Consider the following 12,926-nt stretch of genomic DNA (forward strand, 5'->3'; position numbering starts at 1 on the left):
CCATGTACAGTTGTAGCAAGACTTCTCTGCTTTTATACAATAAAAGCCAGCATTCCATTTGTCTTCCTAATTATTTGTTGTAATGGAGAAGGTTGTAGAAATAGGAAGGATTGAGATGATGGAGAGATTTGAAGACCAGAAAGAAAATTTCAAAATGGGGACATTGCTTAACTGTGTGTCAATGTAGTCAGTGAACACAGGGGTGTTGGTTGAATGGACTTGGTCTGAATTAGGACATGGACATGGATGAAAGTTTATGTATGGTGGAAGATGGCTGGTAGGTGAGGAGAGCATTAGAAAAGTCAAAGACAGAGGTCACAAAAGGCGCGAATGAGGGTTTTGCCAGTGGATGAACTGAGGCAAGGGTAGAGTTGAAATGTCTATTATTGGAGGTAAACATAAGCAGTCTTGAAGATGGAGGGATTATGTGGTTGAAAACTTATCTCAGTGTCATGTATGGCATCATAGATGCAAAAAGTCTGGATGAACTTCCATAACAATAGTGGTGCTGTTGCTGTAGGAAGGAGCCATGAATGATAGTGCTGCCTTGTTTTCACCCACTTGGAAGTAGAAGAGAATCTTATTCAGTTGGCTTAAATTCACGTGTAATGAAAATAGAAAATGCTGGAAACACCAGGCCTGGTAGCACCGGTTCTGGGTTCTAATGAAAGTTCATTAGCCCGAAATATTAACTCTGTTTCTCTCTCTACAGATGCTGCCAGACCTGCTGAGTATTTCCAGCATTTTCTGTTTTTATTTCAGATTTCCAGAATCTGCAGTATTTTCTTTTCTGAATTCCTGTGTATTGTGTTGGCTCCATTAAGCCAATTCAACTAATTTTGCAATTGGGAGTTTGAAAGTGCATTGGAAATGACTTGGGAAACAGTTTTATTCAAGGGACAAATCCTAAAGCAAATGAGTTTGGCAAGGGAATGTGAAAGTACAATGAAGTTGCTGGAGATGTTCTTATTACTGATGGAGATGGTGAAAGTAGAGGGACTGCAGGAGTTGGCAAGATCATGGAGAGGCTGTCAAATGGGTAGCAGAGTTTATATGCGGGGTGGGGTGCTTATAGTTGAGAGGAAGACAGTGAATTCTGAGAAAAGAGCAAGTGAAACTGAAATGGAGTTGGAAATTACCAAGGATGAGGAGTCAATGCAGGAGTTGAGGAATGAAAAAAGGGTGAAGATCTCTTGGAAAAACTAGGAATGGAACTGAAGGGCCAGTGGCAGCATGGATCTTAATGTACAATTAAAGGCTGGAGCAAGATGAGGTGGTGGGAGGAGGAGGAGGCATCTGAAAAGTGTGAGGAGAGACCAAGGAGTGGTGTGTTGATGAGACAGTTTCAGCAGTGCAGATGGTGGAAAATCTAACCAGACGGGAAAGCTTTAAGGAGAAAGGTGTTGTCACCAGTGAGCCAAATTTCATTCAAAGCCTGGATCACCAGGGCCTTTTCTTTTTTGAGAGTAAATGAACACTTTGGAGGGAAATGTAGACAGACAGTAATTGATCCTCTGGTAGAATCCAAAGGCGTAGAGTGGGTGTGGTGAGTGGAATGGGAAGTACATGAGTATGAATTGCCTCCAGTGCTGGATGCAAAGATCATTGAGGTTGGAAACTGAGGCAGCTGGCATTGAGAAGGAAGAAATAAAATCATGATGTGACAGAGCAGGAGATAGGAGACTTGGGCCTAAGGAAGTTTGAGAAAAAAATAAAGGTGTGGAAGTTAAGATATAGATATTCTACAAATCACCCATGGAAATTAAAATAGACATATCCTGGCATAAATCTTCCCCAAACTACAACTGCAGTTGTTCTCATTTTTATTGGTTGATAACTTCATTGTCACCACTGGGCCCAGAAAGATTCTTTGGTGTACTGAGTTAGCTTTATCTCAATTGGGGTAACAGTTGAGTTTCTATGGTTGGGCTTCTACAGTTGGCCTCAGTGAATCAGGGTTAAGGGGAGAAGTCAACCAGAATTCTACTCAACAGTATCCATTGACAGGTGCTGGAAAATACGCTTATATGGAGAGCTGGAGAGAGCAGGATCATGTCCTTGATGCAGCGCCCTCCTTGGTTGAATATTGCTTCCTGGGCTCACACAACAAAAATGGTCAGTTAGGTGAGGCACTGTGATGCTACTGGCACCATCAGTATGAATTCATGCTTTCAGAAGAGGAAGAAAGGACAGTAAAAATTCGTTGTTTTGATGGGTGACATTCACTGAGGACAGGTCCTGCAGCTCTTTGGAAAGCTAGAACTCCTATGGCTATCTGCACTAGCACTTGTGTTGTTAATGATCTGTCTGTTTTGAGATATGAAATGAGATTTTTTTTAATTACTTGAGGGAATATGGAGAAAGAATTCTTTAATGCATTATCTTGATGAAATGGTTAGAAATTTGCATTAACATGATATTTTCATTTTATAAAGTGATTACTGTTGTTCTGCATGCCGTATTCTTAAATGTGACCCATATCATTTTGTCAAAATGAGTAGGCATAGCATTATAATTACTATTCACAATTATGTAGATTTCTCCTGTTTGAAATATGCAAAAATGTTTCCAAGATGTGAAATGATTCCAAGAGTATTGCATGTTAAATTCCTCGGTAGCAAATGAAATTGTATGGATCTTAGTCATTAGAATCATACAGCACAGTAGGAGGACATTCAGACCAGTGTCTCTGCTGACACTTTGAAAGAGCTATCCGATTAGTCTCACTCACTTGCTTTTTTTCAATTATTTTATCTAATTCTCTTCTGAAAGTTACTGTTGAATTCCTTTCAGCCACCTTTTCAGGTAGCACATTCCAGATCATAACTCACTACATAAAAGACCCCCTTTACTTACCCCTAATGTTCTCGTCTTATTGTTGCTGTCTCACCTTCCAGTGACAATGGTTCTCTCTACGTACTCTATCAAAACTCCTCAATATTGAGCACCTCAATTACATCCCCCTGTTACTATTTCTGTTTTGCAGGTGACGATCCTAGTTTCTCTTGTCTCCCTACATAGCAGGGATGAGGAACTTCAGTAATCATTCTAAAATGTCTTCTCTGCACCTCCTTGAAGGCCTGGACACCTTTTCCTAAAGTATGGTGTCCAGAATATTCCAGATGAGGCCCAATCAGTGTTTTGTAAAGGTTTACCATAACCTCCTTTCTTTTGTACTCTGTTCCTCTACTTACAAAACTTTCTCTACTTCTCCTGCAACCTTCAGAGATTTGTATACGTATACCTCCAGGTCTCTCTGCTCCTGCACTTCATTAAAATTGTACCACTTAACTTGTATTCCCTTTCATTTTTCCTTCCAAAATGCATCACCTCACATTTCTCTGCATTACCTGCCTATTTGACAAGTCTGTCTGTGTCCTCCTGAAATCTACTATCCTCCTCGTTGTTTACCACATCTGCTCATTGAATCGTGCAAAAATGCTACATTATCAATGTTTGCAACTTTTCAATCTGTGAAGTCTAATTCCAGAAATTCCACAAAATAGATGTGTAAGCCTGTCTGACACTTAAAATGGTTGGTCGAACTGATTAATGCATTCCTATCTTTTCAGAACTCTGAGGAGAAAATCTTGCATTTCCAATTGAATATTAATGCCTAGAACTGTGAAACATTTAGCTCAGTAATATAGAACAGTATTTTAAATTTATATCCTTTGATCCTTCGTTATCCTGAAGTAATATTTTAGCTTCACCAAGTCTGTTTTTTTCAATATGACTTGATTTGTGCCCCCATAACTTTCTCTTTATTCTGTAAGTATACTGTAAGACTTTTGTTTCTTTAATCTTTCCTCATAGCACTTGTAATGATTCCCACACTGACCAGAATTGTACAAGGAGATATGATAAGATTGGTGAATTTTAAAGCCTCTAGATTTTTACCTTATTATGCCTATTTATTCTGAGTACCACTTCTCTGACTAGTTTCCTAATATTTTTTGGTTTTTTAATTGCCTTTGCACTCAGCACTTGCACATTGCCACTCGCGGCTTCATTTCTAAGACTTCCTGTACTCATTTTATTCCCTTCATTTTTTAAAGCACTATTTATTTATCCCAATGTTGATTTTGTCCAATAATTTAAATCTATTTTAGTGTCATTTTTGTTTTGTTTTCATCTTGATCGGAATGAGGAAGAGAAACAGTCCAAATTTCAGTTTAAAAAATAACCTGAATCATAGATTGTTCAATCCATTCTCTTGGACTTGAGTATATAATCTAGGTTGACATTTTAATGCAGGACTGAGTGAGTGCTACATTGTTGAAGGTATCATTTGAGATATCAAACTGCCTGTTCAGCGAATGTATAAGGATCCATGGTGGTATTCTAAAAGCAGAGTATTTTTGCTATCATGGCCAATAGTTATTACTCAATTAGCACCACCAAAACAAAAAATGAAAACATAATACTTAGAAATGAAAGCCACTTGCACTGAATAACAGTTCTGGCTAAAAATGGGTGGTCTGCTCAAATCATTCCAATGACTTGAATATCTCTGCTGGCACGATATGAAAATTACACATGTATAGAACTCCCTGAAAAGGAAAGGAACTGGCTGTAAACTTTTCCAGTAAGTCCCTTCCAAAAGTATCTATCTTCCCAATGAATCAGACATCTGTGGGAACCATTGAAAATAAATAACTAATTTCCATTAATTGTACATTAAATTAATATTTTTGGAGACCTAGTTTATTGATTTTTTTCAGTATTTAACACACTAACTCAGAAATTGCTGTTCTAACTTTGCAGTTTGCTAATGAATTTTTTGTGTTTTCTGCAGCTTTGGCAATGGGGCTCTGCGTGGCCATGATCGCTTTTGTACGATTACCAAGTCTTAAAGTTTCCTGCTTGCTTCTTTCTGGACTCCTCATTTATGATGTCTTCTGGGTAAGTTGCATTTAAACATTGCTTGTGTAACAGCTTTGCTCTTTACAGCTTTGTTATTAACTACATAATTTTAAACATGTTCCCTCAACTTTTTATCTTTGTGCTTTTGCATGGAGAAGACACATTAAAATTAGTGTGTTTAAAATCTCCAATGTAGAATGAAAATACAGTGACCTCAATGCATGTCGGCAAATAATTAGATGTCATTGATATAATATGTAAACGTTAAGTTTGGGAGGCTTTGGTTAGCAATTTTTTTTTTTTACAAAAGATTTTCCCTGGTTCACTCCCCTACTGTCTCTCTGAAGATGGTGAGTTATGTTGGAGCAGAATTCCATGCGTAGCAATGGTTTCCTGGTACATTAACCAAATGGCCATTTCTCATGTATGACCCTTGACAATGCCAATGGGTCAATCATCTGAAGGGTGGTTACAGTCAAGCCTGATCACTCTTTTCACTTGAATTCCATTAGCAGACTTCCATCAAGGTTCCTGAATAGAACCTTGAACCCTGAGGAGGATTTCCCCCAGGGTTAAAGAAACTCTGATTCAAGATCACACAAAATACTGTTTTGAGTTGGTGCAGCTTAATACCATGCAGCTAATTTAGCTGATGTGTAATTCAGAGAGTTTCTATTGGCCAATTTAATAATGACTTTGGAACAGCGACTGCAACCTTGCCCAAAATTGTTTACAAGGTACAGAGTGTCACCTTCACAAATACATCAAAATCTATTCAGAAGATCAGTGATAGCTGTAACCATTTTGTCATTAAACCGTCATCTTGAGTTTGAACACAGTGTTCTTTGATATCGTACCCCTTCTGTCTTGATTTAAATCCTTTACTGAATAATGACATTGTGATACATAATGTCATACTCTGTGTCAACTAAGCACGATTACAATAAATTCACCATCTGGGCTCCCCTGCACTGGGTTTGATGCCAAACAACACTTGTAGTAATGGATGACCACATTTATATCTTTGTGTCTAATGACGTTCTGGGTCTGTGCATTACATATTATACTTACATTTCCTAAAATAAAAACTTAATTACAACTGCTATGCTGCAAGCATTTTTTTAAAGTTTTGAAAAAGTCAGTGGTGATAAAATAACTCTTTTAGCTACATTTTGTTGGAATATCAATACCATTGTAGTCCATGTGGCCAGTCTTGGAATTCTATAACCGATGTGTCTTTCTCCATATCTCATGCTCCATTAGCTACTCTGCCAAAACTCTATCCTGTTCCTTTTTGAATTCACCAATATTGTCGTCCTCTGGCTCTGGGGCAGTTTATCCGTATATTCGGTTAAGTCTAAACTGTGTAGTTTCTCTTCTGTCTTCTGAGTTGATGATAGCGTCAGATTGACAGACACAGTGTTGACTCAACTGCATGATTAAGCAAGCCATCAGTCTGCCTATAGTTTTGCATCATTATTCAACATCAACTGAAAGATATAATGGCTCATTAGACTTCTCCTGTCGAGTCCTACGTTACACAATGTCTCATTTAAATAGCTTAATAATGATTATTCCTCGAGAACAGTAAGTTCAGGCTTCACACAGTGTTAAATGTGTTTGTGATTAATTAACTTTTCAGTGGTTTTAGCAGTTTGACTAGAAGTAGGAAAGTGGCAGCATGTGCAGGGGGATGTGCTTTCTATTTGAAGCTAGAACTGAAGTCATATATTGTCTATCTGAAAAACTATAGTAACATTGTTAGCTGTTTGTTCAGTCTTCTGCGTCAATGTTCTAAGCTACAAAGAAGAAATGTGAATTTTTCAGATGGTTAATTGTGATAAATCAGCCAACTGAAAAATAAATAAATTTATTTCTGAACATATACAGTTTGTGCTACGCACATCACTGGAGTTCGTTGAGTGTGTGTAAATGCACAAAGACTGGGATACGATATAGTGGTGATGATAGGAACTTGGCTCCAAGAAAGGCAGGATTGAATACTAAATGCAGCGTGTTAAGATGGGGAAGGAAAGAAGGAGTGGAGTTCAACTTGAGAATATTGCAGGGCTAGAGAGTATGGATCTCCTAGAGGGGTCAAGGACAGAATCTGTTTGGTTAGAGTTAAGAAATAGTAGAGGTGCAATTATGCTATTGACCATTATAAATGGGAAGAATATAAAGGAGCAAATTTACAGGGATATTACAGAAAGGTACAAGAACTGTAGAGTAGTGTTTCATTGGGGGATTTCAGTTATCTAAATAGAGACTAGGATTGGGAGAGAGGAGAAAGCATTTTTGAAGTGTGTTCAGGAGAACTTTCCTGATCCATTTTTTCCAGCCCAATGAGGAAGGAGGCATTGCTGGATTTTGTTCTGCGATTAAAGTGGGTAAACTAGAACAAGTGTCAGACAGAATGGGAACATTTTGAGAACGCTGATCATTGTATCATTCGATTTGGATTAACTAGGAAAAGAACAGAGGCAATCTAGAGTAAAAATACTTAATTGGAGGAAGGCCAATCTCAACGGGTTGAGAGCAGATTTGTCCTGGGTAAATTGGAATCGAAGATTAGCAAGCAAAAACTTAATCATTTTTTGAAGAATAGATATTTTTGGTACAGTCTAGATACATTCCCACAAGGGAGAAAAGTAGGGCAAGCTAAAGCAGATCTCCCTGAATGATGAAAGAGATGGAGAATAAGATTGTTATAATCCAGAAAGCTAGTTGGTGAAGGATATAACTGGATCCAAATCTTTATACGCTTTTTTATATAAATGAAACACAATATACAATTAACAAGATTAATGTATATCAGGTTGGTAATACAAGTAAAAATGAATAGGTTGAAAGTAGATGTGAATAGAGATGTATGATAGGCAAAGAGAGATTATGAAAATAGACTAGCAGCTAACATAAAAAAGGAATCCAAAAATCTTCTATAGGCATATAAATATAGAAGACCAGTATTAAGGGGAGGAGAGGGGCCACTTAGAGACCAAAAAGGAGACCTACACGTGGAGGCACTTCATGGGTGAAGTGCTAAATGAGTACTTTGCACCTGCCTTTACGAAGAAAGGAAATACTATCAAGGCCACAGTAAAAGGGGAGGCAGTTGAGATAATGGATGGGCTGAAAGTTGATAGAGGGAGCATTAAAAAGGTTGGCTGTACTTAAGTTGATAAGTCACCAGAACCAGATAGAATGCATCTGAGGAAGCTGAAGGAAGTAGGGATAGGTACTGCATAGGTACTGGTCATAATCTTCTTCCAATCCTGATATACAAGGGTGGTGCCAAAGGGCTGGAGAACTTCAAAAGTTACACCCTTTTCAATAAAGGATAAACCCAGCAACTACATGACAGTCAATTTTGTCTTGGTGAGGCAGCTTTTAGAAACAATAATCCAGGACAAAATTAACAGCCACTTGGACAAGTGTGAATTAATTTAGGAAAGCTAGCAAAGATATGTTAAAGTAAATTGTTTTTAACTAACTTGATTGAGTTTTTTTTGATCAGGTAACAGGGAAGGCCGATGAGGAAAATGTAGTTGATGTGGTGTATATGGACTTCTAAAAAGCATTTGATAAAGTGCCAAATAATAGGCTTGTCAGCACATTTGAAGCCCATGGAATAAAAGAGGCAGTGGCAGCATGGATATGAAATTGGCTAAGTAAAAGGAGCTAGAGTAGTGGTAAATGGTTGATACTTGGACTGGAGAAAGATGTAGGTTGATGAAAATGGAACTCCAAATGCTGCTTTTCGTGATGTACATTAATGACTTTGGTGTACAGCTAATAATTTCAAAATCTGAAGATGACACAAAACTTGGAAACATTGTGGACTGTGAGGAGGATGGTGATGGACTTGAAGAGAAGAGAGTCAGGCTGGTGGAATTGGTGGGAAATTGAAATTTAACACAGTAGTCCAAAGGGATATATTTTGATAGGAAGAAATAAAGAGGCAATATAAACTGAATTCTAAAAGAAGTGCAGGAACAGAGAGACCTTGGGTTATATGTGGCCAAATTGTTTGAAGGTAGCAGGGCAGGTTGAGAAAGAAACATGCACAATCCTGGGCTTTATAAATAGAGGCATATACAAAAACAAAGAGGTTATGATGAACCTTTTGTTATGACCAGGTGAGGCAGAATGATTTGGCTCCCCACTATTCAGCCTCCTTAGATGATCACAACAAAGGTTTCAGTTTCTTTTTCACGAGGATATGTCTTTTCTGAATCCAAATGTATTTATTTAACTATTTAAGCTGTGAGCAATAAGAATTCAATCAAACAAGGTTTTCTTGAGCTAAAGAGAGAGAACATTTATTAACCACTAAACCCAAGGAAAAAAGTAATAAAATCACAACACCGCACATAAGCAGGTATCAGAAAAAAGGGAAGTCAGAATCCAATAAAAACAAATTAAAAGAATATACAGTTGTGTCCTTTGATTGTCCTTCAGGCGTAGATTTTTAAATGTTGTAGCCGATTTGGATTAACTGGTTTCTTGGATATGGTCTGATATAGAAGAAGGTTGCAATTATTACCAGATCTCAGTCCACTGGTAGATTTCTAGTTGGCTTCCGAACCAAGTAATGCACTTGTGTTAAAAGAGAGTGAGGGAGAGAGAGCCCAGCTTTCAGCCTGTTTCCTCTGCTGAAAACTTTGTTGCAATCTCTCTGCAGTGGCTGCAGCCTGGACTGTTATATTTCAGTCATTGTGTTTTTCCCAGGGGTTTGGGTGGGTCTGTCAGTGGCAGCCATTGTTTTAATACCTAGCATTTGCATTTTAATGTATCTTCCTTAGACAGTGACAAGTTTTGATGGGCCTCTGAATGATGGGAATTGTCTTTCTCTTCGCACTCCCCTGAGGGTGACTTATTTGTTTTTTCATCTTCACCTTGGAAGGTGGCCTTGCATTTTTAAGTCGTTTGTGTTCTCTCATTTCAAATTGCAAAACCTCCAGTCAGTTGACAGCTTAAATCACTTTTTCAAAATTAAAGAGCCATAACCTTGTGACATTTCATAAAATACTAATCCAGCAACAACTAGAGTATTGCATCCATTCTAGGCACCACACTTTAGTATGTGCAGGCCTTGGGGAGTACAGAATGGTTCCAGGGATGTGGAACTTCAGTTACAAAGATAGATTGGAGAAGCTGGGTTGTTCTCTTTAGAGAATAAAATGTTGAGAGGAGATTTGATAGAGGTGTTCAAACTCATAAGTGGCCTTAGACAGAGTACTTAAAGAGAAGCTAACCCCATTAGCAGAAGGATCTAAAATCAGAGGAAACAGATTTAAGGTTATTGAAAGGAGAAGCAAATGTGATATGAGGGAAAAAACTTGTTTGCAGTGAGTGGTTATGATCTGGAATGCACTGCCTGAAAAGGTGTTGGAACCAGATTCCATCACGATTTTCAAAAGGGAATTAAGTACTCGAAAGGAAAAAAATTGCAAGGCTAAAGAGAAGGGGTAGGGAGTGAGACTAACTCCATTGCCCTTGTAGAGAGCTAGCATGGACTTGATGGGCCAAATGGTGTCTTCTGTGCTGTAACCATGCTATGACTCTATGATTAAGTAATGAATGACACCAACCCCCAACTTCCTCCCCTCTGCCTTTCAGGTATTCTTCTCCGCTTACATCTTCAACAGCAATGTGATGGTGAAGGTGGCCACTCAGCCTGCTGACAATCCTTTAGATGTGCTATCAAGAAAACTTCACTTGGGACCCAATGTTGGAAGGGATGTTCCTCGCCTCTCGCTACCTGGGAAGTTGGTGTTTCCAAGGTAAGGGCATATGATCTGAATTCTTGGTTCTGAATGTGAATGTTCTTGGGAAGTCTGAATTCTCATTCACTGTGAACATCAGCTTAATTTCACCAGAAGGAATAAACGGAGTCTTCAAAGGACTTATTTTCTGTAAGAGCATTCAAGTCACACAAGTGGGGTTGAGCTGTGGGATATTGTTTGTCTGTTCTTTATAGCGATATAGATTGGACCTAAATGGAATACAGAGGTGAGCTTTACTTCGGAAATCAACGTACACAGAAGAATACCCATTTAAGCCTCAGTAATGCTACAGCCCAGTTGTGATCCGGTTATTACTTGCTATAATTTGAATAAATGTTTGCTGGGAGACCTAGTTCAATATGCACTTTGTCATCTATGCTCTAGAAGACAAATCTGAAAGTAACTGCAAGAAACTTTTGGCTATCGTATTGCTTCAGCTGCAAAGTGATTATCTGTGTACACCTTGCAGAAAGTTATTCTAAGTTCTCATCGAGTTAATTGGCGTGATCACAACTTTTCCCTGCACAAGTACTGATAGCAACCTTGGTTTTGCTGCCCGTTACCCACTAAATTGTCCAAGTCCATCTGATTTGCAACTGGATTTTCATTTGCTAAGTCAGTGTGTCATGAAACAACAGAGGCTGAACATCTTCTGTATGGTAGCAAGACCCACCTTTCTTTAGTTTGCTTTGCCCTGAATCCTTCTGATTATTTGCCTTTAAACAGATGTAGAGTTATAGAGTCATTTACGGCACAGGAGGAGGCCATTCTCACCAGCCAGTCCATGCCAGCTCCCTGTGGAGCAATCCAGTAAGTCCCACTCCCCCACTCGATCCAAGTAGCCCTGCAAGTTTATTACCTTCAAGCGCCCACCCAATTTCCTTTTGAAATCATTGATTTCTAAATCAACTACTTCTTTTGGAAGTGAGCAAGCAACTCGACGTGACTTGTCATTCAAGAAGATGGCCTGTTAAGAATCTTTCAACTGAGCCTCTGGCAACTATCTGAGACTGAACCAGCCCAGTTTCAACCTTGGTGCCATAGTTGACTCAGAGATGATCATCTGACCACACATTTGCTCTATTGCAAAGACCCCCTACCTTGATCTCTGTAACATCAACTCTACCCCACCAGCTCACCTGATGCTGAATCCGTCTTCCATGCCTCCAAAGTTGACTATTCCAGCTCACTCCTAGTCAGCATCCCATCTTCCACCCTCCATAAACTTAAGCAAGTCCAAAACTCTGCTACCTATATCCAAACTCTCATTAAGCCCTGTTCACCTACCACCCTCTTGTTCACTGACCTAGGTTGGCTCCCAGTCGGGCAATGTCACAATTTTAAAATATCTACACACTTCCAATTTTGGTGTCTTGCATATTCCCCAATTTTTAATCGTTCCTCCATTGGCATCTTCAGCAGCTGAGGCTCTCTGCTCTGGAAGTTCCTCTCCAACCTTCTCCACATCTCCCCCTCTTTTCTCCCATCTAAAGATGCTCCTTAAAACCCACCTCTTTGACCAATCTTTTGGTGACCTGTCCTAATTTCTCCTAATGTGGCTCAGTGTCAAAGTTTGATAATGCTCCAGTAAAGTGCGTTGGGATATTTTACAATGTTACAGACATTATATAGATGCAATTTATTTAATATAATTGCGAGTCTGGATTTGTGGAGCTGCTCCCTGTCACAATGTGGAAACTGGCACATGAGGTACTCCAGGAAGTACACTAGTGGCTTTTTTGGAATTGGAAGTGGAAGCACAAATAATTTCTCAGTCCGGTGATCAGAATTTTAATTATCTCAACCACTCAAATTGATAAGCACTTGTTGGCTAATTGTTGTATTGTTAAACCTGGCCAGAGCCCATTGAAATTTTGTCCAGTAATCACAGCAAATTGATCAGACTGAGAGAGAAGACAGAAAGATCTAAGATAAATTACAGTGCTTGAGTTGTAGGTGCAAATAGCCATGTGAGAATATGAAATTGTGGAAATAAAAGACCTGGTCCCAAAAACTGTAGGACTGGTACTAAATATTCCTGGATACAAGGTTCAGGAAAAAAAAGGTGGGTAGCAAAATTGATTAAGGATAATATTGCAATGTTGGAGAAAGAGAGGAGTTCTGACGGTGTCACAGAATCTATTCTGTTAGAGTTAAGAAATAATAAGAGGTACTGTTACACTACTGGATGTATTATATAGGCAGCCAACTAATGGGAAGGGTATAGAGGAGAGAAATTGCCGATAGATATAAGAACTATAGAGTAGTGAT

The 12,926-nt window shown here is 38.8% G+C and overlaps 1 protein-coding gene across 5 annotated transcripts in view; it reads left to right on the forward strand.

Annotated features, from left to right (window-relative positions):
• sppl3 (signal peptide peptidase 3) overlaps positions 1-12,926 on the forward strand; it is a 202,544-nt gene that overhangs the window by 174,426 nt on the left and 15,192 nt on the right. For all 5 annotated transcript variants that reach the window (XM_041202893.1, XM_041202896.1, XM_041202892.1 and 2 more), the window contains exons 7-8: positions 4,799-4,905; positions 10,489-10,652. In XM_041202893.1, the coding sequence (XP_041058827.1) occupies positions 4,799-4,905; positions 10,489-10,652 (271 nt within the window). The remainder of the gene's footprint in view (positions 1-4,798; positions 4,906-10,488; positions 10,653-12,926) is intronic.

The sequence above is a fragment of the Carcharodon carcharias genome, chromosome 13 (genome assembly GCF_017639515.1).
Source record: "Carcharodon carcharias isolate sCarCar2 chromosome 13, sCarCar2.pri, whole genome shotgun sequence".
Classification (NCBI taxonomy): domain Eukaryota; kingdom Metazoa; phylum Chordata; class Chondrichthyes; order Lamniformes; family Lamnidae; genus Carcharodon; species Carcharodon carcharias.